The sequence below is a fragment of the Cydia fagiglandana genome, chromosome 16 (assembly GCF_963556715.1).
Source record: "Cydia fagiglandana chromosome 16, ilCydFagi1.1, whole genome shotgun sequence".
NCBI classification, from domain to species: domain Eukaryota; kingdom Metazoa; phylum Arthropoda; class Insecta; order Lepidoptera; family Tortricidae; genus Cydia; species Cydia fagiglandana.
Window position 1 is genome coordinate 6,500,402 of NC_085947.1, and position 27,776 is coordinate 6,528,177.

Sequence of the window (27,776 nt, forward strand, 5' to 3'; positions counted from 1 at the left end):
TTCTCATTGTCGCCCTCAATGTTGTCGATATTAGATATTATTTCTTGGAGTTCCCATCACTATGCATGTCATTTAAATTTTTCGGCCGACATGACGTATCTTCGTCTAAGTTTTTAATTTTATTTAAATTATATTTTATACTTTTAACGTGATAATGAAAACAGTGTTTACTTATAGAATAAAATATTAATGAACAATTATTCCCCTGCATCACATCAAAACAATTAGTGATAAAAATAAGTAATCACACGACGTGAATTTTGCGAAGTGTACAAGTATAATAAACAACCGGTTATAAGCTTGAAACGTAATTTTTTTATAAGCTATACAGTAAATAAAGCTACACTAGAGTTGATAATTCGTTAAGAAAATTGGAATGACGACACCTAAAGGTAAGGAAAGGACTCGTTAAGTATTTTGGTTTACACTAAAATTTTATTAACGATTTGTGTTCATTATATTTATTTAGAATCAAAACAACTCATATTTTTAGTTATACTAACTAAAGATATAAATATTAGTTATACTTCTCTATGTACAGACTACTAGACTAGGCCACCGTTAGATACTTTTTAAATATTAATTATTTTAGCTTAAATGGCATATCATTTGAACAAAATAACATACCATCCCTTTTAAAAACTATTTTTTTTATTAAATGTACAGAAACCACCAAATATTAAATTTTTCACTCGCCCCCTTTAAGGTCTTTGGCTAGGGCCATCCTAATATAAAATGATATACTTACCTAACAAACATATATACTTACATACTTAATTGATTAAATCATAAATTAATTAATATAATAAGTTAATAAATATAAGATACATTTTACATATAAAAAAATTGCTGATCATTTACGATAAAATTTAAGTAAATAATCAGCTATTTTTTTATAATTGTTGATTTGATTGTAAAGTTAGTATTTGTTTTATAAGTAATAGAAAAATAAAAATATTATGTCACTTCCACATCAATGTTAGACAAGCCATGACTGTTTATTAATGGAGCTATTTATCAGCCATTGACATCATTCTCAACCCTGGACTTTAAACTGTGACATATATGCATTACCTATATTTACCACATTGCATAATAACTATGCTTATTATACTCTCTGGAATGTATTAACTATGCTAAATGGAAGTCTAGGGAATTATATTACAATCTACAAAAATGGAATGGGCTTTTATATGTAAAGTTATAGCCGTTATAGGTAACATTGGGGCTGTTTGGGAGTCTTGGTTAACCAATTTTAAGAACATGTTTTGTGAATGGGCCTTATTAGCGTTGGCCGAAACGTTAATGCAATTGACAATTTTTGACCATTAACCATTAAAAATTGAACCGTAAACTGTTTTAATTTGTAATGGTTAATGGTCAATTGCAATTAACGTTCGGCCAACACTGGGCCTTATTGTATATCAGAAAAAAAGGAAAGCATCATAGTCAAATCTAAAAAAGGGAAGGGTTATCATGTTGCTTAAATTAAATGGCTGATTGAAGGGAATCCTAACATATATGTGTGTATTTTACACTAAAGAGCAAGGAACATAGGTCACTTTATTTAAATATTCCATACAAAGTGCCTAGTTTTTATTGCTCTTTAGTGCAAGTGAAGCCTTTCAATGCATATACCCTAAAACTAGTCTATAATGCGACAGTACATATACTTAAGCTATTGTAACACTTATCGCCGCCTGCCTGCAATTACTGGAGATTCAATCTTAATTAAATATAATAAAGTTAAGTTTCCTTTAAAAATGTTGGTGCCCAAGTGGCCGTATTGTATGCATGAAATGTTATAAATTAAATTAAAATTAAAATTCATTTATTTCAAGCTAATTTTGCTCATATTTTTACATTATTTATATTTAGATTACACAACATTAATAAAATTACATTTAAATATATTCTACTAAAATTAACATTAAAAATTTACAAATCACATTAAATAATAATAATATACAATATATACACAAAACACAACAACAACACAACAACTATAATAAAATTTAAAGGGTTTTTAACTTTTTACTATTGCACCCCCTTTGTGTATTGGGAGGGTTAACTGCACCCCACTAGAAGTGCTGGCTCGCCATTTGGGGGTGGAACAGTACAGTACGAAGTTATTGTTTTATGTTCCATTAAAAGGCATATCGTTTATATTCATTGTCATAACTGATTATTGATAGGGAAGTATAACATTTAATAATTATTTCCTGCATTGATAGCATAGATAAACTATGTCATAATGAATGAATGAATGGATGAATGTATTTTTTATTTAACATGGAACTAGCCGTATTTTATTATAACATATGTATACTATGAAAGTTAGCTTATAGAAAGTGTTCCCCACCCATTGCATATGAACTTCGATGAAGGGTGAATACCCCTTTTTTCTTACTCTACTTGTGTATAAGTTTGGTCTACATAAAAACAAATGTACCTATGTGTTTAAAATTAACTAAGAATCATATTAGAATTTCAAATTTCCAATAGGAATTTAGTTTAACAGCAACATTGTCCTTTATTTTTCCATGTCTATTTTTCCTGTGGCAATTTTTTAAACAATTATATAACTGCAAATATAATCGAGTAGGAATCCTTATTCAAAACGAAGCTTTTCATAAACATGAAACATCGCACGTCAAACGAAGGGAACCATAAAAGTTGCATAGTAGGGTACGAATATTGATCAAGGGTTGCTCTGTGTTAGTGCGCACCCCTCGCTGCGCGCTAGTGTGCGTGACCCTCGCCCGTGTGCCGGCCATCGCGCCCCTAGATAACTCACTAAATTCATAAACACTAAATATACGAATACTCCAACTAAAAAATATAAACTCGCGCGAAAAAGGGATAGTTCGTAGTGGAAAGTAGATACCGCGTCAAAATCGTCGTAAAACGCGTCCGACTTTATAAAAATCAATAAATCACGTAGCGAATCCTCCAATAAAATACAACGTCCGCGTGGAGTGCATTACAGTGGTGCTTGCATTTCAGTGATCTAAAGAACTACCGATGTTCAATCACAAGCTACCGACTGACTTTCCAATGCAAACTCTCCGTAAGAAAACCAGCCCTTGCAAATGTGAGTGCATTGTTTATCTCGCTTCAGCTCTATCTTTTTATTTAAACGGTGTTATTAGATAGCGGCTAAATGTTAATTCGATCACATAAGCTTTCCTTATATTTTGCGTTGTATGTTGTAAGCATGGAAGCTATTCACCCTAAGCGTTCCGAGTTATGCTCATGTCATAATTAGTGAATCCCTCATTTGGACAGAGATTCTGAGGCGGCGAGCGGCGGCGAAGTAACTAGTACGTTTAGTAAGGGCAATATGCAGGTGTGTCATTTCCAGCATCTCTTGAGGCAGTTCGGTAAGTACTTGTGTCACTATCGTGCTTCGTTGTGTGTTCGCATGGTGTTCTGTCCGACTGTCCGCCTCTTCGTCTAACGCTTGGTCAGGGACAGCTGATCGACCAGCTGATCAGGAGTAATCCCACAGATTGTGTTCGTTGAAGTTTGGTTTTCCGAATGAAAACACTTACAGCTAGCGTTCATTAACTCACATAGTTTTGCATTTTTTTAAGCAATAGATCTTATGCTAACACCAATGTAGGTAGAGCATATATTATGATAACTTTGTGCACATAAGACATTAGATATACTTATCTTCTTTCAAAGAAGTGTTATCAAGAGAGGAGATAATGCATATGACAACTGTTTGCTTGTTTCCTCTGCAAATATGATACTGTCAAATGGAACAAATGATTGTAATTGTCTAGGTAGTGTAGAATAACATTATAGAGTTTACAGTTACACGTTAGTGCTACTAATGGCATCTGAGTTACGCGGCTTATTACAATTGTTACAATACTAAACACGTAGGTGTAAATAACGAGTTAACAAAGCATGCTCTTGCGCAAATAATAACTATTTCTAGACTATAACGCCATATCCTTATGTAGTTCCACTTCTTTGCTTTGTCGATTACTTCATAGTTTTGTTTTGCACCTAATGGTGGTATCGTGTAACGAGAGGTCCCGGCGAGTCCCGATTCTAAATTTAAAAACAGGAAATTCAATTTAACGGGAATGATGCACGGTAAACAGGGACAGAAATAGGACAAGCTCACTTTTATTTTGCACTCCACTCGCGTAGCTTTGTTTAAACAAAAAACAATGTCGCTAAAGCTAGAACTCAAAAACTTATTCGCAAAAGGTAGCTGCAGCTATTTTAAGTTGTTTTTGTGTGTTACGTGTTGCTTTTTAAACCTAGCTTGCATCGGCATTAAAGACAAGTGAATGAACTTTTAAAACAAATGGCGCTCGCTTTAGACAATTTGAGGAACGGGTACGGATTTCAAAAATGGAAAACGCGTTGTGCAGACAAGAACGAGCCAGGCCGTTTCCTGGGCGAGGGGGTGTCGTTCCGGGCGAAGCTGATCGGAGTGTTGGAAGTGCCGGAGGCGCGGGGGGACAGGATGTGTCAGGAGGCGCTGGCGGACCTGAAGATGGCGATCCGGGCGGCGGGCGAGCACAAGCAGAGGATACAGGTCCACGTCGCCATTGACGGCCTGAGGCTCCGGGATGATAAGACTGGCGTGAGTTACTTGTTTTCTTTAACTAAGGTAAACGTACTAGTGCTCGTTTTCGGTCTGCCTAAACTCCGGCCTGCACCGTCTATTGTCTTCCGTGGGTCCCACTCAGTAACCATTTTGCTCGACATGCTACTACCCAATAGATGACACTTTGCTGTCACCTCTATTGACAATGACTTAAGTTTCCAGATGATATGTCCTGGGACCGCGTCGAGCACTAGTAGGTTCACCTTATAATAATATAGCGATACAAATGGAAGGTCCTGCTCTTGAAACCCATTCTAAGGGCTCTTTCCCACTGAACATCCCGATTTTTGCGAGTACCTACGGTTTTCTGCATAATCCCGTTTTAGTAGTATACGTGCTAATATAGTATAGTGCGTAGCTTTCAAATAGAGCCCGATGGCTAATCCTATTGTCTATTGTTAAGTAAAACCGCTCGTGCCACGTGCCACAACCACCTGCATAAAAAATACGTACTTCGGTTACTGAGTGCCGGCGAGTCGAACGCTACAGAACCAGTCTAAAATGTGTCATCGAGATGCGTAACAAAGGCGCGTTATCGGAGAGCGCACCTACACTGGTTTTTTGAGCGTTGGAATAGCCCGCGGTCAGATGCCAAATAGAATAAAGAAGACCCTTTTTTGCAGGTAAGTAGCACGTGCGGTTTTACTTAACAATAGACAATAGGTTTAGCCATCGGGCTCTATTTGAAAGCTACGCACTATAACTGCACGCGTATTAGCGGGATCCTGCAGAAAACCGTACCCGCAAAAAAAGGGATTTTCATTTTTTTACTAAATAATTCAACGCCAGTCTTTTTGGGCTATGGCGATCCTCAATAGTCATCATCTGGATCTATTGTAATTCTCCTTCAAATTCATACATACATGTGTTATATTTTTGCACACATGTTCAATGATAGAAATAACAAATATGAGTTTATTAACCTCTTAACCGCCACTATACCAAATTGAAGTCTTCATCAATGATAATTACGACTAAGTACAAAATTGCATTTCAACGATTAGCCATTAGGACGTTCGGTGACTAAATATGAATTCGACCATTGACCTGACCAGACCAATATAAATCTACGATGCTTGTTCGCTAATTACAATAAGAACTACGCCATTAAACTATATAAATATAGATAGTTTGTTTACTTGTTTAGGCAAGTAATAGGTAATTAGGTACCAACACGCCCCGCGATTGTTGCGCCATTTAGGGTCCTAGCTAAATTGGTTGTTCAATACTTACACTATAGAATTTCCAATTTAGCAAGAACCCTAAATGGCATAACAATCCCGTGTGGTGACTGTACTATGGACTCGTGGACTTTAAGTGTTTAGCCATGCTACTTACCGATGCGAAGATTAATCTTCTATGTGTATTGATTATTTTTGTATGTATTCATTATGTAATTTTTATGTACTGAACTCGCAAAACTGAAGCTGAACGTCGCCATTGCCGGGAACTATAACGTCCTTTCGTCCGTGTCAACAAAGTACACTATACAATACTGTACCTCTTTCATCTATCTAGGTATAACAGATAGTCCCTTGTAAAAAGTGTGTATGGAAGAAACAGCCGAATACATTCTTCTTCAATTCCTCAATTGAATCTAGAAAAATGTGTCTGTCACGCTAAATTGATGCAATGGTCGACTTTTAAAACTACCTAACCGCTGTATCAAGCGGCAAGCCGCTTTACCAAACCGCCTACGCGTGTGATTAACCGCTACTGCGTTAGGGCAAAAAGATATGTTTAACAAAATAACAAAAAGTGCATGATAGTTGACTGACAAGTCATCAACCTTATTGCAAACATATAAGGTCTACGAATGATCAGTTAAAATTAAAAAATGCGCCCAATGTCGGAGAAAATACTAAGTACCTACCCATAAGATTTGAAGGTGTAAGAAGGCTTGCCAATCGGTCAAATTGAAAATATATGAAATAAGTGTTTCGCGCCAGGTTAAGCTAAAAGTATTATAAAAGAATGCTACAGTAAATATAACTAGTAGGTATGTATCCAATAAGTCAATATTATCCAATATTACAGCGACGTTCTGACTTAAGAGTCTTAGTATGTACTTTCCGACTTCGATTCAGTGTAATAATAACTTTCCATTGTTTCCCCAGGACTCGCTATATCACCATCCCGTGCACAAGATCTCCTTCATCGCGCAGGACATGACGGACTCGCGCGCGTTCGGCTACATATTCGGCGCTCCTGATACCGGCCACCGGTTCTTTGGCATCAAGACTGATAAAGCTGCTAGTCAAGTAAGTTTATCATTGTTTCCCAGGACTCGCTATATCACCATCCCGTGCACAAGATCTCCTTCGCTCGGGACATGGCGGACTCGTGCGCGTTCGGCTACATATTCGGCGCTCCTGATACCAGCCACCGGTTCTTCGGCATCAAGACTGATAAAGCTGCTAGTCAAGTAAGTTTATCATTGTTTCCCAGGACTCGCTATACCACCATCCCGTGCACAAGATCTCCTTCGTACAGGACATGACGGACTCGCGCGCGTTCGGCTACATATTCGGCGCTCCTGATACCGGCCACCGATTCTTCGGCATCAAGACTGATAAAGCTGCTAGTCAAGTAAGTTTATCATTGTTTCCCAGGACTCGCTATACCACCATCCCGTGCACAAGATCTCCTTCGCTCGGGACATGACGGACTCGTGCGCGTTCGGCTACATATTCGGCACACCTGATACCGGCCACCGATTCTTCTAAAGCTGCTAATCAAAGTAAGTGGTTTGTCTTTGTTTATTGTTTTGTCTCACTTACGGAGACGTTAACTTAAAGGAACATTTACAATATGTGAATCAGCGTAGGGTCGAAACTTTTTTTTTTACTTAGCTAAAAGGCTTTAAGATTCCGTAGTAAATGTGTAAATCGATCATTATATACCTACCAAATTATGTTCATGTTGGCGGATTATTTAATAGTTTCCTTGGTTATGTTAGTAAATCCCGAAATAATTTACGATCTCAATATTTCATTTTTATTTGATAGCAATATTTACCTTTACCTACTTTATTATAAATGAAATCAAATTCATAACCTGTTATCACAATTAGAGTAAGCTTCCAGAACTATGCCTATACTGGAGTTTAAACCCATGAATTTCCACTAAGTACCTTTGTAAGCAGGGACACTAACTAATCAGACTAAGTGGCTGAATGACTCATTTTTACACCCATCTATTAGAAAGTTTAAGAAATGACTGTTGGCATATGGGCAAAAGCAATGCCAAATAATACAAGACATTGGGAAAATCGAATAGCTGGGAAAATAGGTAGGTACCCACATTTTACTATTATCGCCCGATTTTTTGAATAGGGCACTATCTATTTAGGTAGTTGTATTGTACGAATTGCGATAATCAGAATTCGTGTTTTAACCACAAAGTTTCATTAACTTTCATGCATAAAATATGCAAGTACACTTTGTAACTTGCCAAAGTCTGGGTAATGCAGCTAAAAGTTTAAACTGTCCAACATTAAGACACCTGGTACACGATGGCACCAATCATAACGAAGTTTGCAGGCTATTTGGAAATCAAATAATAGTACATTACGATACAAGAACTAAATAACTACGGGTAATCTTATTATAGTTAATATTTAATAGGTTACTAAATATGATATTTTCAAGTATCCAGCAATCTAAAAGAAGTAAGTAGGTTCTTTCTAGTGTAGAAAGAGAATTGGACATTCATAGGGAACATAGATATAGGCACTGGTCCCACCGCGAGCTAGTAAGCTATGAGCTAAATAAAAGAGACACGGCGATATTTATAGCTCACCGCTGGGCGAGTAACTATAAATATCGCCGTGTCTCTTTTATTTACACGGGAGTGCTTATCTTTTGTTCGTGTTTATAGCCGATAGCTCATAGCTTACTAGCTCGCGGTGGGACCAGTGCCATAGTAGGAAAACATATTCAGACTTTCAGTGTTTTATAAAAATAAACAGCTTCGGAAAAGAAGAATTAATTAGTAAATTTATCGACAGCTACATAATTACAGTGTTATCTTGATTACCTAGGTATTTAAGGTGGGGACCCTAAATTTTTTGCCGATAGTTTGTTGAAACTACGTACAAAGCCAAGATGAATTGTGCAAAATTGCATTAAGAAAACAAAGGATATGATAATTAATTACAGTTTCCTTTTGTGAGCTTATGATATCATATGATCAAACGAGGTTAAAAAGACCAAGTACATTAACAGTACTTTTAGGAATAACAAACGCTCGGCTGTTCAAAAATAATTCTTATACCTTCGAGATAAATTCTTCATTAATGATGTGCATGAAAATGCATATGATATATATGTATCAGAATCCCACATGAGGAAGCACTTAATTAAGAAATACCCACGCGATATGAGCAATTGAAATTAAAGTAACCGTCAGCGGCTGTCATTCCAAATCAGAATCACACATTTGTGTATCATAGAGTCTGTTGGGAAAGAGAAAAGTCGTGGAATGTATTGAGCCCAATAGTCCAATACATTCCACGATTCTTCTCTTTCCGCACAAACTCTAAGCATATTGGCAATGAGATTATGATCATGTTTTAGAAGGTATTGAAACTTGTAATGAGATATTAAAAGGAAATTTTAATGAAGCAGTCTCATACGCAATCATTTCGGTTAGTAAGTCTCATAGTTTGTTTACGTTTGAAGCATTACGTATATTATACATACAAACACCAACGTATACACTGACTATCGGTGTACATTAATGTCCTTGCACTAAAATATACGAATTGGCACATAACAGCGTGAACTGGTACCTAAGTATACGTAAGTCGACTTTTTCGCGAATTAGAACGAATATGCTAAGTGGCAAAATAGCAGACATACACGTTCGTATTGTAATCTTTTGATTTGAAAGAAATCAATACACGGAAATACTACACAGGTTCCTTCTTAGATATGGTTGTTTACTCACAGATATTACTGATGTCTGTGTAGTATTAATTTTCGACTTTGAATCATTTCTGATACGTGTTATAACTACAATGAGTTTTCTTATTCGCATCATCATGGTTACGTTTGACTGTATTATTTTATATCATAATAAGTTTTTGTCCTGCGACGATCCAAGGCCGGTTATTTAAAACCGTCGGTATTAGGTACCTATACTTATTACACCTAGGTATAGTTGACGAAACATAATTTGCACCGATTCTACATACAAGTTTTTTGAGAGATTATATTTCATAATCCGTCCTTCTTCCTCGCGTTATCCCGGCATTTTGCTAAGGCTCACATAGGAGCCTGGGGTCCGCTTGACAACTAATCCCATAATTTGACGTAGGCACTAGTTTTTACGAAAGCGACTGCCATCTGACCTTCCAACCCAGAGGGGAATTTAGACCTTATTGGGATTAGTCCGGTTTCCTCACGATGTTTTCCTTCATCGAAAAGCGACTAGTAAATATCAAATAATGATATTTCGTACATAAGTTCCGAAAAACTCATTGGTACGAGCCGGGGTTTGAACCCGCGACCTCCGGATTGTAAGTCGCACGCTCTTACCGCTAGGCCACCAGCGCTTCTTTTATATTTCATAATCCATATGTAAATAACTTGCGCTTCCCTGCTCGCGTCTCGCTGATAATCGTCACACAGTTACCTCAATCTGTACAATAATTCTTAATACTTGGGTCAGGCCCACTCCGCGATTCGTCGCGTCGCTACAAGTACATGCGGCCCACACCAATTTTGGTGTCTAGCAGTAGTAGTTGCCGCGCACCACGACGGAACGGACGCCTGCTCGCGCTTGCGCCACCTTGCGGTCATATCTGTCGTAATAGACGCGTTTTGTTAGAGAGTGAAGCTTCTGTACCTAGTAGTACTATTATTTATTCTGTGCTTCGGGTAGAAGTATAAACTCATATGAGTCATATGAAAGGAATTATAATGATAAGTTATTACTTTAAGATATCCATAAAAAATGGGTCATATATGTATAACGTTAACTGGTTTGTTAAACTCATTAAACAATTTTTTTTTTCTTTTTTTTTTAAACAAATATTTATCTCCCACAGGTAGTCATAGCAATGAGGGACCTGTTCCAAGTGGTGTTCGAGCTGAAGAAGAAAGAGATAGAGCTAGCGAAACAGCAGCTCGAAGGGAAATCCGTCACCAGCAGTCTAGTGAGGCATACGTCCACCATCACCGATGTTAAATCTAAGGTAATTACATACAAGGTGCTTACGAGGAATGCGTCCTGAGGTCAAAAGAAGGAAAAAAAAGAGTTTAGGTCAATTTCGCCAAAAAAAATTTTTTTTTCATTTTGTGGAATGTATTTGTACATAAAAAGGAAATGTTATTGGAAAAACATGATTTATTAACATAATTTATATTTAAGTTTAGTTTTTAATAAATAATTAAAAACTAAACTTAAATATAAATATAAGCAAAATAATAAATTCCATTCCTCATGTTATTGGTAAATTTGTCACTTAAAATGGAATTTTACTTTTTTTCATAAAACCTAGTTTTTGCAAAGTGTTACTTGTACCTTTTTGACATCTATCAATAAGTATATTTAGACTACGTCTCATAGTAGCAACATCGCCATTAAAAGGGCGCTTTGCACTAGGTAACAATAAATAACTGTTTTTTTAAATAATTATTAACTCTGAAACTAGGCGAATTTCAAAAAAGTTTATAGGACATTTTTGTCCCTAAATATGATCAGGAATACGCTGTTAAAATTATTCGGTTTCCTCATGTTACACCGTGTATAAAAACACGTGCATATAGTAATTAATATACTTGAGACAGGAGCATTCCATGAAATTGTCTACCGTTTGTCCCGTACAAACGCGAATTTTCTGATGATTTGCAGGTATAAGAGTTTCCTTTTCTATGACAAATGGTCAAAATATGCACAGAAAAATAATGGCATGCTTTAAACGCCGAAAAAAAAGTCGCAACACAGGAAACAAAATGCGTTTGTACGGGACAGCCCGCGGAATGCTCCGACAAAGCTTTTTTGAACGAAAGCACGTGACAGAGCTAAAAGACGGCGCAAAAGAACTGGCCACAGATAATACAGTCAGCAGCAGAAGTTGCAAAGCGTGCCAGGTGTTCAAAATAATCTTGACATAACTTTATTATTAAGAGAATAAGAGCGTGTCAAGGTAATGCTGCTAACTGTACTGATCCCCCCCCCCTGATTTATAGTGTTCTGTAACCATAGAAATTATTTTTATTAAATAATTTGATTCGTATTATTTTAAGTAGGCACACTATTAGCAATGCAGTATGTCAATACTGACATTGTCACTATGAGAGAAAACCGGACAAGTGCGAGTTACATTCGCCCACCGAGGGTTCCGTACTTTTAGTATTTGTTATAGGGGCAACAGAAATACATCTGTGAAAATTTCAACTGTCTACGCACGTACATGAGATACAGCCTGGACAGCCTGGTGACAGACAGACGGAAAGACGCACAGCGGAGCCTTAGTAATAGGGTCCCGTTTTTACCCTTTGGGTACGGAACCCTAAAATCCTACATTACTATGTTCTACTATTATCGCAATTACACTTGAAGCTATTAAAACATCTCAAAGCGCAAAAACCAGTACATCGTAATTCTATACAAATTCTTTCTTGATTCAAACCTGCTTCGCTCTGTACATTCAACTCACAACAGATTATGACTCGGTTATATTTACATCATTGCAAATTACATTTTATTGTGCAAATAATAAGGTCGGTTATTGCCAAGGGTGTATCATCGTCATGTTATGTATGCAGTCATTATGAAAGGGCAGTCAGGTTGCGTACAAAGGCATTCCCTTGACGCGGCGTTATATTTGGCGACGTTTTGCATAACGTAGGTTACGGTCGAGGGCGTGAAATATAAAATAAGCATTGTGCAAAAAAGTCGCATAAAAACCTTGTTTATTTATTCCTCTACTTTATAGGATACTAGCGACTTGCCCCGGCTTTGCACGGATTAACAAATTATACACTTAAACCATCCTTAAGAATCACTCTATTGATAGGTGAAAACCGCATTAAAAATACATTGTTAAAAATTGAGTAATGTACGGAACCACATATTTAACTAGACAAACGGGTCTACCGCGATATAATTTCCGACGTTTCAACTGAGTTGCACCAGCTGTGGTCACGGTGTGGTGTGGTGTGGTGTGGTGATGTGTGTGGTGGTGTGTGTGTGGTGTGGTTTGTGTAATTAAATTTGTGTACAAAACGCGAGGGTTTAAAGTGTTATATGCACGGAACCCTCTTGGAACGCGAGTGCGACTCGCACTTGACCGGTTTTTTCGATACAGGTACGACTACAGAACCCTAAAAAGGATGTCTATAGACGCACGTCCGCAATGTCCGGCTTATGTTTAAACACCGCATTATTGCCTCTGTCAATACGCAAACCGAATAACATTCGATACATTCCAACTCTTTATTCTTTGATCAGTAGCCAGAAAACGGCTGACATTGAAAGATAAAAAAGGCCTTTTTCTGTTTATAGTTTAAGTGAATTGTTTTAATGTCCAGGAAGAGGTTGCTTTCGTTCCAGTTGCCTTGTAGGAAGAAGAAAGTGGTATTATTCTTTTTGTAACGATTTTTCTCACCTTTAGGGCTGATTCAGACGGCGCGCGAACTCGCATGCGATTTTAGTTACATTGCGGACTGTTGGTTACGTCCAATTTAACCGACCAACCAAAACTCGCAATGTAATGAATCTCGCATGCGAGTTCTCGCATCGTCTAAATGAGCCCTTACTTTCCCTTCACTCATTCGTATACATTGAAAGTTTTATTTTCATAAAATCTAATTTAAATGATCGCATACGAAGGTACTTACGTACCTACTGTGCGAGATATAGAAAAAAACATTGTTATGAACATATAAGTTAAAATGTTCTATAGAAATAATTATTTGGAAATGGTCAAGGTGTAACTGGTCTAATTTGCATCATATTTCGTATAGTACAAAGGGCTAACGGGCAGTCGAATAACCAGCTATATAACAGTTATTTGTTTTACAAGGGGGCAAAGTCGTTGTTTAACCGCTCCTGTTAATATTGATAGCCGAGCAAGCGAAAGATTCCAAAGTTGAACCACGAGCGCAGCGAGTGGTTCGAAAAATGGAATCTTGAGCGTTGCGAGGGTTTCAAAGCACGAGGGTTAAACAAAATTTGCCCCCGAGTGAAACACAAAATTTTTCACCACACCAACCCGAAGCAAATATTAAATGTAAAATATCAAACAAAATCAAATCCAAATAAATGATATTAAATATTTATCATCCAAAATCATCATTTAAAAGTCATTTCTACCAGCAAACATAAGAAACCAACTCAAAATTTGCATTTGATTACTTTGTCTCACATGTGAATAAAATGCAACTTTGCTATCAGTTTTTGAAGTGCAAAGTAAGCCTTTCCGAGCTGGTGTGGTGAAAAATATTTTTTCGCTATTACGGGTTGCTTGCACCAAACCGTGTATAGTGTTTACGTTCACGAAAAGATTATTGTGCCTTTAAGAAATTATATAGTTTTGTGCTAAACCACGTTCTTGACGTTGCTGCAACCGGCAAATCTTGCAGCCATAATTTCGATCGAGCTTGAAAACGGGGCCGCAAACGATTTCCGCGGAAATTACCGCGGTTATCTAACGGATGGGAATGAGCGCGGTAATGATTTGTCAGCCTTTCGCGTCATAGAAACGCCAAGGATTAGTTAGATATATCTAAAGTTCCAGTATGATTAGCCGTAATTGTGTGGGAAATAGAAAACACAATACTAGGTAGTCACCATGAAAAATAGGAGATGAAACAACGCGCCAACAGTACCTGTTACTCTGGAATTATTTTATAAAAGGAAACGCTGCCAGCCTCCTGGGCACCATAACAAACGAAGGCGACCTGGGGAGCATTTTTTATTTATAAGTTCTGTTAAATTTTAGTTTTAATTTTAATGTTGTTTTATTATCACTTTATTTGTTATTGGTAAATAAAATTTTTATAAATCATTACCTACACATTATAAAACCCGCCGCGTCTGTCTGTTTGTGTATTTGTATGTATGTTTGTTCACGATAAAGTTTAAAACTACTGAACGGATATTCATGTAGTTTTCACCTTTCAATAGAGTGTGACTATGTGTGCCTTTCTCGTTTGCGAAATATGACACATGCCTTGACCTTTTCAAAATAATTATCACTACACCTTATAAAACAAAGTCACCCGCCGCGTCTCTCTGTTTTGTATGTTCGCGATGAACTCAAAAACTACTGAACAGATGTTCATGCGGTTTTCACCTATCAGTAGAGTGATTCTTGAGGAAGGTTTAGGTGTATAATTTGTTAAGGTTTTGTGTAACCCGTACGATGCTGGGCTGGGTCGCTAGTTTTTATAGAAAATTTAAACTTTAGTTATATGTCCCCCATAATATACCTAAGGGGTCATCCATTAATTACGTCACACGTTTAGGGGGTGGGAGGGGGTTAAGAAAATGTGACATGTTGTGACATGGGGGAGGGGGGAGTCACAAACATTGTGACGTCACTTTAACTTTATCACTATTCATCAGTAACCGAATTTTTTTTATTCGCTGTACATTTAAATAATGAGGTTTTGGAAGTAGGTAATTTTCGTTCCTAATTAGTTTTGTGTTATAAAATTACTAATATTTATTTTATCTACCAAAAATATTTTTTTAATAAAAAAATAATGCCGAGTTAGTATTGCCGATTTCGTTGAAAACGAAATTGCCTAAAATGTGACGTCACACCAGATGGGGAGGGATTTGCAAAATGTGACCAAGTGTGACAAGCAGGGGGGAGGGGTCAAAAAACCTAGAAATTCGTGTGACGTAATTAATGGATGATCCCTAACCTAAAAACGTGCCTTCTATTATTTCTAGAGTATCACAACGATCGGCGAGACGAGCACATCGACTCCAAAAAACCAAGACACGGCCGAAGGTGGCGTCGCAGAATTAGTAGATTTGGAGCAAGAACTCAGTTCTTTGAGGAGGGGGCTCACGCAGGTCGAGGGCCTGACGCCGTCCACGGACCCGTTTGGGGACTCGTTTATAGTGCCCTCACAGGTTTGTAAATATGTTTCCTAATGCTAGTGTATTCATAATGATTTGGAGCAAGAACTCAGTTCTTTGAGGAAGGGACTCACGCAGCTCGAGGGCCTGACGCCGTCCACGGACCCGTTTGGGGACTCGTTTATAGTGCCCTCACAGGTTAGTAGATATATACCGGGTGTGGCCTGTAACACGAGCAAATAATTAAAACATAGATTGTACTCCTCAAACGGTGACACTTTTGTTCAACAACTTCTACAAATTATGAAGTGTTTAGACTCCCTATTTTTCATACAAAATAAATATTATCTTTAATAGACGCCATTTCATTGTGATTGACGTTGCCTGTCAAGCCTTAAACATAACAAAATTCGCAATACATTGCGTCTTTGAATAACCTTTAAAGTGTATTAAAAATCAAACTACAAGTTATTTTTTAAAGTCGCTGAACAAATGTTGATCAGTATGAGGAGTACAGCCTACAGTTAATTTTTTTGCTCATATTACAAGCCACACACGGTTATGTACTTATGTATTGACTTTTGGCTTCTTAAGAGCTGAAACTTAGAATAAAAAAGAAATCTTTGAGAAAATGCTGACTCCACCGAACTCTTCAGGGACTTGTTTATAGTGCAATCTCTGTCGCTCGTTTGTATTTTGTTTTGTTTAGAAATTGGTTGATGGCTGTGAATTTTGTATTAAAAAACTGGTTTTACCACCAGTCTAAGTACTTCGCGATCGCTACAGATGGCCTAGTGATTGCGATAGCGGGCCGTGCTTTAAGACCCCCCTTATACCTAAAACTTTACGGGCCTGATTTAGTTCAATTATGTTTTATTCCTTTCTTACAAATACATAATTCAAAATGACAGATAAGGACGAACGATTATTAGCTAATTGAGGTTTGCAGCGCGTTTATGAATAAGGGGGTTAGTCCTTACTTTGATGAAGGCAGCGCAAGTCAACGAGAGATCACTGCGGATATTTTCTGTCGATTTGAACCTTAAATCCGAGCGGAGACTTGTATCAAATCACGTCAGAATGTATACAATTTTCATCGTTTGCAGAAAGGTCTTCTGCCGCCGCCCCCCGGCGTCAGTACCACGGCGCGATCGCGCTCCTCAGCATCCTCGTCCGCTTCCGCCTCCGCCTCCGCTACCGCCTCCGCTTCCGCGTCAGCGACCGCTTCCGCGCCGCGCACCGTATTCAGTCCCAATAAGACGCAACTGCCTTTCGATCTGCCACCGGAGTTGGAGCCGCCAGCACCGCAGCGGGTCGAGCCTGAAGCTCCGGTGAGTGACAAAGAAATGTCAACCTTATATACAGTACTTAAGTTTCATATTAAAGTGGCAGCGTTATACCGCGTCGCGGATTGATTGACTATTAGCATGGCCATTGAAATATATAATGTAACTACTGTATAGAAGGTTGAAATTCGTTCATGCTAGATTTCAGCTGCTTGAATCGTACATTACTTTCCAGTTTATAAACCCCATGGCTGCATTAGATAATAATCTCTAGTCTGCATGCCTCAAGAAAGTTATCATAATCGTCAGGGACAAGGAATACTTTAATTTCCACTTAAAGGCGATTTCAACATTATTAAAATCAGCCATCTACTTTTAACGCTCTTATACCTACATCAATAGATGGCGCTGTAATGTAATAAATTGATGTGTTTGTTATGATTTTAATAATTAAAATTGCATATTTTGGCTTCGTAATGCATGTAACTAACGTATTTTGACGTATCGTCCCGTATTCGCTATTAACCCATCGTAGCTATCTGCATAGTAGTTAGAAATTAGAAATTAATGTTATTGTTTTTATCTTAATATCGCAAAAAAAAATCTTATCTGAAATATAAAAAATACACATTTGTAGTCATGTAAGTAATTAAGCATTTAAGTATGTTTTTAGCTTTCCTAGCTATAGTCAGAAACTTCCTAGTAAGTTTAAAATTGTTTTATCTTACGGTATTGAAGTTTTTAATCCATTAATTTCGACATTAAAACCACGTGAAACGTTTTAAACATTACAACAAAGACATCTCATATTTCGTATATTATTTATATTTTTTGCTACATTAATCATTCGCCATTTAACATTTAGAGTGCAATCGCCATCAAAATATCTGAACATATGTACGCTATTGTTTGTTTTTTTGTTTGACAATTATGTCTTTCAGATATTGACATTACATAAGTTTAGCATAAGTTAGACTTACTCACATATTATATTATCAATAAATATTTCAGTAAATAGGTTACATAATTATTTGTCGAAGTCTGTAGTGAATGTCGTGTAAAATGGTAATAAACATCTTTCGCTGGTAATTTACACTTTTAAAGTAAAAGTTTTCTTACATATTATTTAAAAAAAATTACCCTATTATTCGGTATTTGTCCATACACACTTAGCTCTAATTCGGTTAATTCTAATTCTAATTCACACTTAGTTCGGTAAAAAGAGTAAAATCTAATTTTCAATACCTACAACCGTATTTAGTATCAGCGCTACGACTTATATCTCGAACGTTATTAGACTAATATTTACTATTATATGTTCCAAGACAACACACTAATAATTTTAGTCTAATACCGTTCGAGAACTCCCCCTTTAAACCGAGCCCCACACGATTGCATGTCCCTACTGAGTGTTGTCTGTGTATGTGCGCTTACCGCGACCTTCCCAATACTCCACAATGCGAGTCCACCGAGTAGTACCCAGCACCGCCGTCTCTGTCGCTTCTCCGCCCTGCGATATTAGACTAATATTGTTAGTGTGGTGTCGTGAATATCTGTTTCTATATCCGAGATACTAAATTGACAGACGTAATGTAAAGAAAATGTGACCAAGCCCTCTAGTAGTCGATACCATATTCGTCTTTAGCTTACACGGATAACGCTTTAACTTCTATGTCACGGTCACGGTGGCACCCATTTCGATTTCTTGATAATGAACATTTAATGTTTGTAGTTTTTAACCTCCGACGCATTGATGTCTATTTGTATAACCATGCTTTGTGTTTGTCTGTGTGGCTCCCAAACGGATAGACTGATTTGAGTGTGGTTTCCGAAAATTATTTGTGACAGACATATCTACGATGGCTTTGAGCGACCTGCATTTGTCAGTAAATTGGAAAAAATGAAATGTTCTATTTTAAAGTCCTAATTAATTTGTTCTTCTGAAATATTTAGTGGTTAATATCTGTCATAAAACTTCAAGGAATCCTATAAGCACAACCCTAAATGACAGTTTAGAATTTGTGATATAGAAACAGACATGCCTACAAAATGACACTTATCCTATTACTATTAGCCTAATATTGAGAAACGGGCCGAATGACCCCAAACCTGTGTTACAGGTCCGGACATCGACGGCGCTCGGTTACGACGTATTCACGGAACTAGACCCCCTCGGCACGGGCCGGAGTAAACCTTACGTTGACAAAAAACTCTTCTTTCAGGAGCTCAAAAATCCGCCAAAGAAAGTGCTCAAAGATCTCGTCCCGTCTCAGTCTCTCCTTACCGAGATGCCGGAGAAAGAGTACGGTCAAACGACCATGACGTCATTGACGCGGCACTCTGGCGGCACAGTTTCTATCGGGCGGCCGTTGTATTCGGCCGGGAATTTTTTCGCGCAGATCGATCCGTTCGAGGAGACAGATCCGTTTGACAGCACCGATCCGTTTTCGGACTCGTTTAAGGAGGATCCGTTTACGAGTATGCAGGAGTTTCCGAAACAGAGACGGAGTAAGAATTCGATCATGCGTGAGGAGTACGGTCGGAAGCTTGATAGAGCGGAGTCGCAATCGCAGCAGACGCAACTGCAATCGCAGTCGCGGCCGGAAACGCAGTCGCAAGTGCAGACGGAAGGGAAGAATGTGTTCAATGGGCCGCTGCAGGTTACGCTGCCGCCTGAGCCCATTCCTAAGTCTCCTAGGCTACAAAGACAGGTACTTTCTTCTAAATTACGTTCGTAATATTTGTGTACAAGATGGCAGTAGATATTTTTGGAAATGCTACAATAAATAAAATGTCATTAAAAAAATCCAATCCAAAAAAAAATCGATTCATCATAATTAGACGAAAGTGGGGCGGTTGAAACGCTCGGATGTATGTGTATATTTTATTTTTGTATACATTTTTTTTTGGATCTTCAACTTCATCTTGCTCAAGCTTCTGAATCCTTGGAAATTGGAAACGTTATATCTTTTTTTTGGTTCACCAAAATGTTTCTGACTTTCAAATCGAGCTGTTATTATCATAATTAACTGTGAAGACGATCAAAAGTGGAAAAAAACATATCAGCCAGACAAGGTGTAATACAATCATTTAGATACAGATTTTCCACTTTTGAACGTCTCATTTACACATTTTATAATTTTCCAGAACACAGACACGAGCACAATCCGGCAACGTCCACAGCCCAGTTCCAAACTAAACGCAGAAAGCGCTTCCCCCCCACCCCCCCTTCCTCCGAAGAAAGTCGGCGAGCTCGCCGTCGCCCGCCCCCCGCCGCGGCCCCCGCAGATAGAGGAGGAGGGCCCCCCGCTGCCGCGGCCGGCTAGAAAGAGAGAGCCTCTGGTAAGCATCACTTCTCTCCATCTAAAGGTACTTAGTTGAGCTCACAGTAATCCGCCAGCCGCCACGGCAAAGAGGCAAAGATCGAGGCGGACCCGCCGCTGCCGCGACCAGTGCCCTGTTTAGCAAAAGCTTGTAACTTGTAATACAAATGGAAGTCGCTTTTTGACAGCTTTTGTTAGAAAGGGACTTCCACTTGTATTAAAGTTACAAGCTTTTGATAAACAGGGCACAGCTAGGAAGAGGAAACCTATTGTAAGTGGTATGGGGTTTTCAAACCTTTGAGGGCCATAGCCAGGCCTCCGTTTCCATCGTTCCGCGCATTTTTTCGCTTAACCCGTTGAACGACTATACAACAAATTGGTGCAAAGCAAACCACACATCTGATTGAATTTGGGTCATAGCGACTCAGTAGTTGAGTACCCAAATTGAGTACATATCACACGTGTGGTGATAGGCCGCTTAATGGGTTAATTGGCTAAGATTTGATTAGAGATATTAGCTAGAGCTGTAGACTTACCCCCTTATTCATAAACGTTTACTAAAGTTGACAAGCCGATAATAATCGTTTGTCCCTTTCCATCATACCAATACGTCGGAAAGGGACAAACGATTATTATCGGCTTGTCAACTTTAGTAAACGTTTATGAATAAGGGGGTTACAAAACAATATATGTTTGCAGGCGGATCGCAGCATGAAGCCACGTTTATCATCAGCAGCCACAACAAGTAGCGAGGACGAATACTTGTCACCCGCCCCACCTCCCCTGCCCGCCGCACGACGGTTCGACATTACACTGAGCCAACTCCTCACTTGCAGTATGGAGGAGTTAGCGCACAGGTATCATGTTTTTTTTTTACAGAAGGTAAATTCCAAAATCGAACCGTCTATTCTATAGCTGGTCAAGCAGATCTTGTCAGTAGAAAAAGGCGGTAAATTTGAAAAATGTAGGTGCGAAGGGATATGGTCCCATAGAAAATTTAATTTTAATTTCGCGCCTTTTTTTACTGACAAGATTTGCTTGACCAGCTATAGCTAATATTCGGCCCAACTTCTAATACACATAAGGGCGTCCCTAGCGTCTTCCGAGCGTCGGCGTCTGGTCAACTCTGTGGCTGCTGCTCGACGCTAAGTTGGCGCAACTGTGCTGCGACGCGGCGCGATCATAGCGTTGACTAGACGCCGACGCTCAAAAGGGGCTGTCCATAAATTACGTTATAGATTTTTGACCCCCATTTTTTTGATTTTTTGAAGCATGGTTTTTGGATGACTATAGGGGGGGGCTATAGTCATCCAAAAACCATGCTTCAAATGACCCCATTTCCTCCTATTTCATGCTACCGTCATCCGATGTCCAGACCCCCCCCCCCTAATTTGAAATGACGTAATTTATGAATAGCCCCGAAGACCCTAGTGTGTGGTGGCCTTAAGAATAGACCATAGACACCTAGTATTACATAGATGAGCTATACGCGTGCCTCTGTGCGGGACAAAACATACGCAAAGCGACAATATTAAAAACACGTTTTAACTTTCCTGACAACATACCAAAAACAATCTACGTAATTCGGTCGGGTTATTTGTTGCCCACCATAAACCCTACTAAATTTTTGGTGGGGAACAAGCAAAAAGTGAGTCTGTGACAAGGACAAGCAATAATACCGCTTTCTCTGCTACTCCTATTGAAATTTCCATAAGTGCATCTCGCTCGGTCGTTTGGCCCCTCCCCCGTGTCATCTCTATGCTATTTTACCTAGTGAATCGTGAAGCTGTTTTGACTAGATGCCGCTGTTTCTAATTGCCATGCATTATAAGTAAAAAAAGAGGTACACAAAAAACATTGTTTTTCAGGTTAAGAGTTCCAGCGGCGACGTTGTCGTCCATGACGCTACCTCAACTCACGGATTACCTCCGGTCCTACCTCGCCGCCGACAATGATAGAGCGGTAACATTAACCCCCTTATTCATAAACGTTTACTAAAGTTGACAAGCCGATAGAGTTAGACCGTAAAAAGTCTGCAGCAATTTTGATAGCCCACGCAGTGCAAGTGTCATTTTAAACGTCAAACTTCTATGAAATTATGGCGTATAAATAACACTTACACTGCGTGGGCTATCAAATGCGCTGCAGACTTTTATTGGTGCGACTATAATAATCGTTTGTCCCTTTCCGCCGTATTAGTATGATGGAAAGGGACAAACGATTATTATCGGCTTGTCAACTTTAGTAAACGTTTATGAATAAGGGGGTAAATTATTAATAAGTACTACTTTTTACTGAAAAAAAAAACTACGAAAATCTATGGCAAAAAAACTCTGTGCCAAAATTGTCTGGTTAGGTAATAATAATATTGGCATTAGCTAACACTCTTGCTAACACTGACTATGCCAATTTCTTCATTATGGTATAAAGTCAATAGAACACCAAGAGCTCAAAAAACTTGTAAGACATGACTATCCACTCTTTCGCTCCAGCCCACATTATGACATTTGTGGTATTATCTATGAAAAGGGACCTTATTGTCGATGGCGCTTACGACACTAACATCGATGAGCACAAAACGTAGTAGTAGAAAATTGGAGATTCTGGCCCATTTTAGTTATTTTGATTTCCAATTCAGCAATTAAGTTTCTTTGATTACTGAATCATTCAATGTTGCTGTCTATCCAATGCGGAGGTCAATTTATGTTATGTGACACTGATGAACTGATCTGTCATTGGGTTTAATGTCCCTTTGTAGTTTTTTTACAAATAACTCGTATAGTGACTTGTAGCAAAAAATGTTCTGATACATAAGTAATCTACATCAAATTGTCTACATTAAATATTCTATACACTTTTTCGCTAGGTTCAATATTTAAAAAAATATTTAAGGTGGAAAGTTAATTATGATCAATTGTCAATAGTTTTTGTAAATAACTCGTAAACGGTGGCTTGTACCAAAAAATGTTCTGATACATAAGTAATCTACATAAAATTTTCTACATTAAGTATTCTGTACAGTTTTTCGCTAGGATCAATCTTCTTCTTCTTCAACCTAGCGTTTTAGCTAGCGTCCGGTCTTCAGCATCCTCTGGTATGAGATTGTTCTCTTCCATGTCCGTTATCACGACGTCTAGCCGGCGCTTCTTAGGCCTACTACGGCCGCGTGATCTAGGGCCTTGGACAGTGAGGTTAAGGCATCTATTTCCGACGTAATCCACCGGTCTACGGCGTATATGGCCATACCATCGGAGGCGACTTTCCTGCAGCTTATCCACTACGTCACGGATTCCGAGGCTGCCACGGATGTGTTCGTTACGTATGCAATCTAGTCGCGTAACGCCACACATCCATCGCAACATCTTCATCTCCGTGACGTGAAGCTGCTGGACATGCCTTCCGAGGACAGGCCAGGTCTCGCTACCATATACAGTGAAACCTGGATAAGTGAGATCTCAAGGGACGAGCAAATTTATCTCACTTAAAGAGGTTTTCCACTTACCCAGGCTCCCAGTTAGCCAGGTACAGATAAATTTCTGTCTCATTTACAGGGGTTTCCATTAATAGAGGTGAGAATAGAATATATTTCAGTTATAGAGGTGGTTAATAAGGTATTTAGTAATTATCTTTAAAACTAAATAAGGTAAAATAATCCTTGTCCCTAAATATGTTTTAAGCCTGTTTAAATATTTCATTGAATTTATTTTGAATGATTCTCCAAAGGATAGATATATCAAAATTAAATTAAATTTGATACGGACTTCATTGCGTATTAGAAATTTAATAAAAGAAAATTAATTTTTTCGTGTTACTTATCAAAATTTCAGCTTTCGTTTCGGTAGTTTTAGCTACTTACACAAATTAACTAAATCAAAGTTTGAAGTTGTTTAGACACAATTTTAGTAAGAAAGAGAAGTAGTGTACAAGAGTTAGTAAGAATACGGAAATTGTTCAATGAAGTCCAAGTTAGAGAGGTCATAGGTTGACGTTATCTCAGATACAGAAGTCAATTCCCTATAAAATTCTAAAAAACAATTAGGAAAATGTAATCTTATAAATATAGTCTCAGTAAAAGAGGTAAAATACACTCTCCGTCTCAATTATAGAGGTAAATGTGACTATGAAACCACAACAACGAATCCCAGTTATAGAGGTTCGTTTTTTCTCAGTAACAGAGGTAATTCAGTGCTAAAGTGTCGGGACCGCACCATGAGTCCCAGCTATAGAGGTTTCTCACTTATCCAGGTCCCACTTAACCAGGTTTCACTGTAGTTGGTATTTGTAATATGGGCCTTGTTGCCTGAATTAAATATCTAAATAAATAAATAAAGACTGGTCGGATGATGCTCTTGTACACAAGGCCCTTTAGCTTCACTGGTATCCTGGGGTCGAAGAGGACACCGGTTACTTCTCGCCATTTTGCCCAAGCAGCGCTAATTCAGGCTTGGACGTCGTGATCGATTTCACCCGATTGGTGCAGCATGAACCCAAGGTATTTTAATTTATTCGTTTTCACAACAAATTCGTCACCTACCTTTATGGGGTCAGGGTCTATGCCGCCACATGCCATGTACTCGGTCTTCGCAACATTTAGTTTTAGACCGTCGTTTTCTAGCACACCCTTCCATTGGTTCAGTTTCTGTTTGTCCTCATCTGTAAGTGCAATGTCGTCAGCGTACATGATAAGCCATGGAAATGGTTCGTGGACTTTCGCTGAAACTGTCGTCTAGCACTACGCTGAACAGAAAAGGACTCAGGGCTGAGCCTTGGTGAACACCAACTGTGATCGGGAATGGGTGAGTAGAGTATCGCCAACGGCGGTCCTTACTATGGATTCCGAGTTGTGGTACATGTCTCGAATCATGTCAACATAGGTTTGTGGCACATTCTTCTCCTTCAAAGCCCACCAGATTACCTGGCACGGTACGCAGTCAAAAGCCTTTTGTAGATTCAGAAAAGCCATATGCAAGGACTTTTTCTTTTCTCTGTAGGCTTCGACTAGCATTCTTAGGGCAAAAATGGGATCTATAGTGCCACAGTCAGAACGAAACCCATACTGACATTCCGAGACAGTGCACTCTTGCCAGAGCCTTGAGTCGATTACGCGCTAGAAGAGTTTCATGGTGTGACACATGACCTTAATACCGCGGTAGCTTCCACAGTCCTGTACACTACCTTTGCCTTTATAAATTGGTGTTATAATGCTCAATCTATATGAGTTGGGCATCTTGCGTCTGATGAGGATGCGATTAAAAAGGTCGGTAAGTATGATCACACCACGAGGACCTATCGCCTTCCACACTTCAATAGGTATGTCGTCAGGGCCCACGGCCCTTTCGGTTTTTCATGTTGCGAAGGCAATTTTGTACCTCGTCTGGTATAATAGGGGCAACAAGTCCAAGATTAGGGGGCAGTTCCGGAGGAGACACATTTGCGTGTTGCGTGTTCAGTAACTCGTTAAAGTAGCTACGCCACCTCTCGAATAACTTTGCAGTTAGATACTTTGCTGATTTGGCTCCTTCTTACAAATTAATAAATATTATAGGACACTAGACGGGCCCGCAGCTCCGCTCGCGTAAATGAAATAAAGAGTTCGTCTTATGTTTAGTTGCCTGCCCTGCCATGGTTTAAAACTGTAATAGGGATTTCTTATTTGTAGCCGTTATTTGGATAACTCAATTCGCAAATTTGTCAAAAAATTATGTGATTTGATAAAAGGCAAGATTGTATTTTTTCATCTACACGTATTTATTCAAAACTTGTTTCAAGATAAAATTATTATTTGTTCTTATAAGCCTAGTTGCAAAAACGTTCATTAGATTAATTTTCGCCTTAAGACGAATATGGACGACCACCGCCCTTAAATCGCCTTTTCATACAAACATAGGTAGTCTAGTCCTCTCGGTCTTGCGATAGCTCTCGCCAGTCGCCATGGCCGAGGTTGAGCAGGTCTTGAGCAACTACGTCGTTTCAGCGGTACCTAGGACGTCCACTCGGGCGTCTCCCATTTTGTTGTCCCAAGTACCTGCGCTCTCTTCACGGCACGATCCTCTCCCATTCTCTCTAAGTGTCCGAGCTACCACTGAATTTAGCCGCTTTTGTCTCTCAATATTTCGCCACTATATCGGACCACATCCTTATTTCTATGGCAACAAAATTATATTACGATATTTGGCTGACTGCTGACTGTATATTTGCTTATTTTTATCAGGTCGCTCAATAATATCTGAACATGCACTTTAATCTACCTATATAACTTACTATCAACTTTGTATTTTTGGCCCATCTCAGCATTCTTAGCCCGTTCCCCGGACGAATGGCAATGTTTGCCGAAGCCGTGAAAGTCAATCTGAATAATATAACTCAAAAATAAATTTAAAACAACAAAATACAAATTGATAACAATAATATAGTAATTACTTTGATTGATAAGAATGATAAGTCATATATGACATAAATCACTCGTATGGGCTCTATAGACTAAGGTTGAGGTTGACAGCACTTTTTATTTTACTTCGTGTAAAAAAACTCAGAAATACCTGTATACCAACATGACAAACATAATTTAAGTTACTTTAACTTACAGATAATTTGGTCTAGGCTGTAGCACCGCCAAACGAAAACAACCGAGAGTTGCCGAAAATGGGCGAATATCGTAAAATCAAGATTGTTATGAAAATTTCTTTTACTTATTGTAAATTAAATACGCATAGAAAGCGATAGTTTTTATATTCTAGTTTTATTCCCATATGTAGATAATAGATTTAAACAGTTTTTTCTTATCATACGTGCGTTGTATTCGAGATACGTGTCAAAAACTTTTTTAGAAATTTGTAAGGCGCCATCTCTCTTCTTCGCTCGTTTTTTATCCCGTTCTGGTTTTTCAATTTTATATATATGATTCTTACACAGATTGACTAAGTCCCACAGTAAGCTCAAGAAGGCTTCTACAAATACTTAAATACATAGAAAACACCCATGACTCAGTCACTCATGACTTATGAGTAGTCTATCTGGGTGGAGTGTAACCCACTCGTGTAGGTTATGAGGTGCTCAGGTTTCTCTTGGAAGAAATTATTCAATTACCTTTATTTACCGACATTTCGACACAGGTTTCACTGGTCATGGTCGCGGCTAACTGATGTCCCATTAAAAAGCAAGTAAATAAGTTAGTTAGTACTGTAAGTTTTAAATATTATATCACTGAAGATAGTCGTCTTTTTTAGATGTGATGTGACCATAACAATTTAGGTATTTTTTTGTTTTTATTTACGTAGTGGGTGAAATACCACACCACACTACCACACCACACTAACATATGTATGTTAGTCTGTAAGGTATTTGTAATATGGGCCTTGTTGCCTGAATTAAATATCTAAAATAAATAAAATAAATAAATATGCTTCTTTCTCGCGTTCAATGCTTAAGGTAATCAGATTTCTCAGCTGTTTATAATAGTTTTTATGCTTGTCTAAATTAGAATTATGCGCT

The 27,776-nt window shown here is 38.4% G+C and overlaps 1 protein-coding gene across 7 annotated transcripts in view; it reads left to right on the plus strand.

Moving 5' to 3' along the window:
* The first annotated feature begins 154 nt into the window (after positions 1–154).
* Positions 155–27,776, plus strand: part of LOC134671828 (protein disabled) — a 48,654-nt gene continuing 21,032 nt past the window's right edge. The window contains exons 1-11 of one of the 7 annotated variants that reach the window (XM_063529665.1): positions 262–392; positions 3,007–3,094; positions 4,344–4,609; positions 7,082–7,222; positions 10,686–10,832; positions 15,545–15,730; positions 16,783–17,007; positions 19,083–19,673; positions 20,110–20,304; positions 20,985–21,142; positions 22,154–22,247. In XM_063529665.1, the coding sequence (XP_063385735.1) occupies positions 3,025–3,094; positions 4,344–4,609; positions 7,082–7,222; positions 10,686–10,832; positions 15,545–15,730; positions 16,783–17,007; positions 19,083–19,673; positions 20,110–20,304; positions 20,985–21,142; positions 22,154–22,247 (2,073 nt within the window). In that variant the 5' untranslated portion in view covers positions 262–392; positions 3,007–3,024. Of the gene's footprint in view, positions 393–2,544; positions 3,095–3,288; positions 3,384–3,704; positions 4,228–4,343; positions 4,610–6,750; positions 6,895–7,081; positions 7,223–10,685; positions 10,833–15,544; positions 15,731–16,782; positions 17,008–19,082; positions 19,674–20,109; positions 20,305–20,984; positions 21,143–22,153; positions 22,248–27,776 lie in introns of those variants that run through there. The other 6 variants (XM_063529666.1, XM_063529671.1, XM_063529667.1 and 3 more) reach the window with 6 other exon arrangements.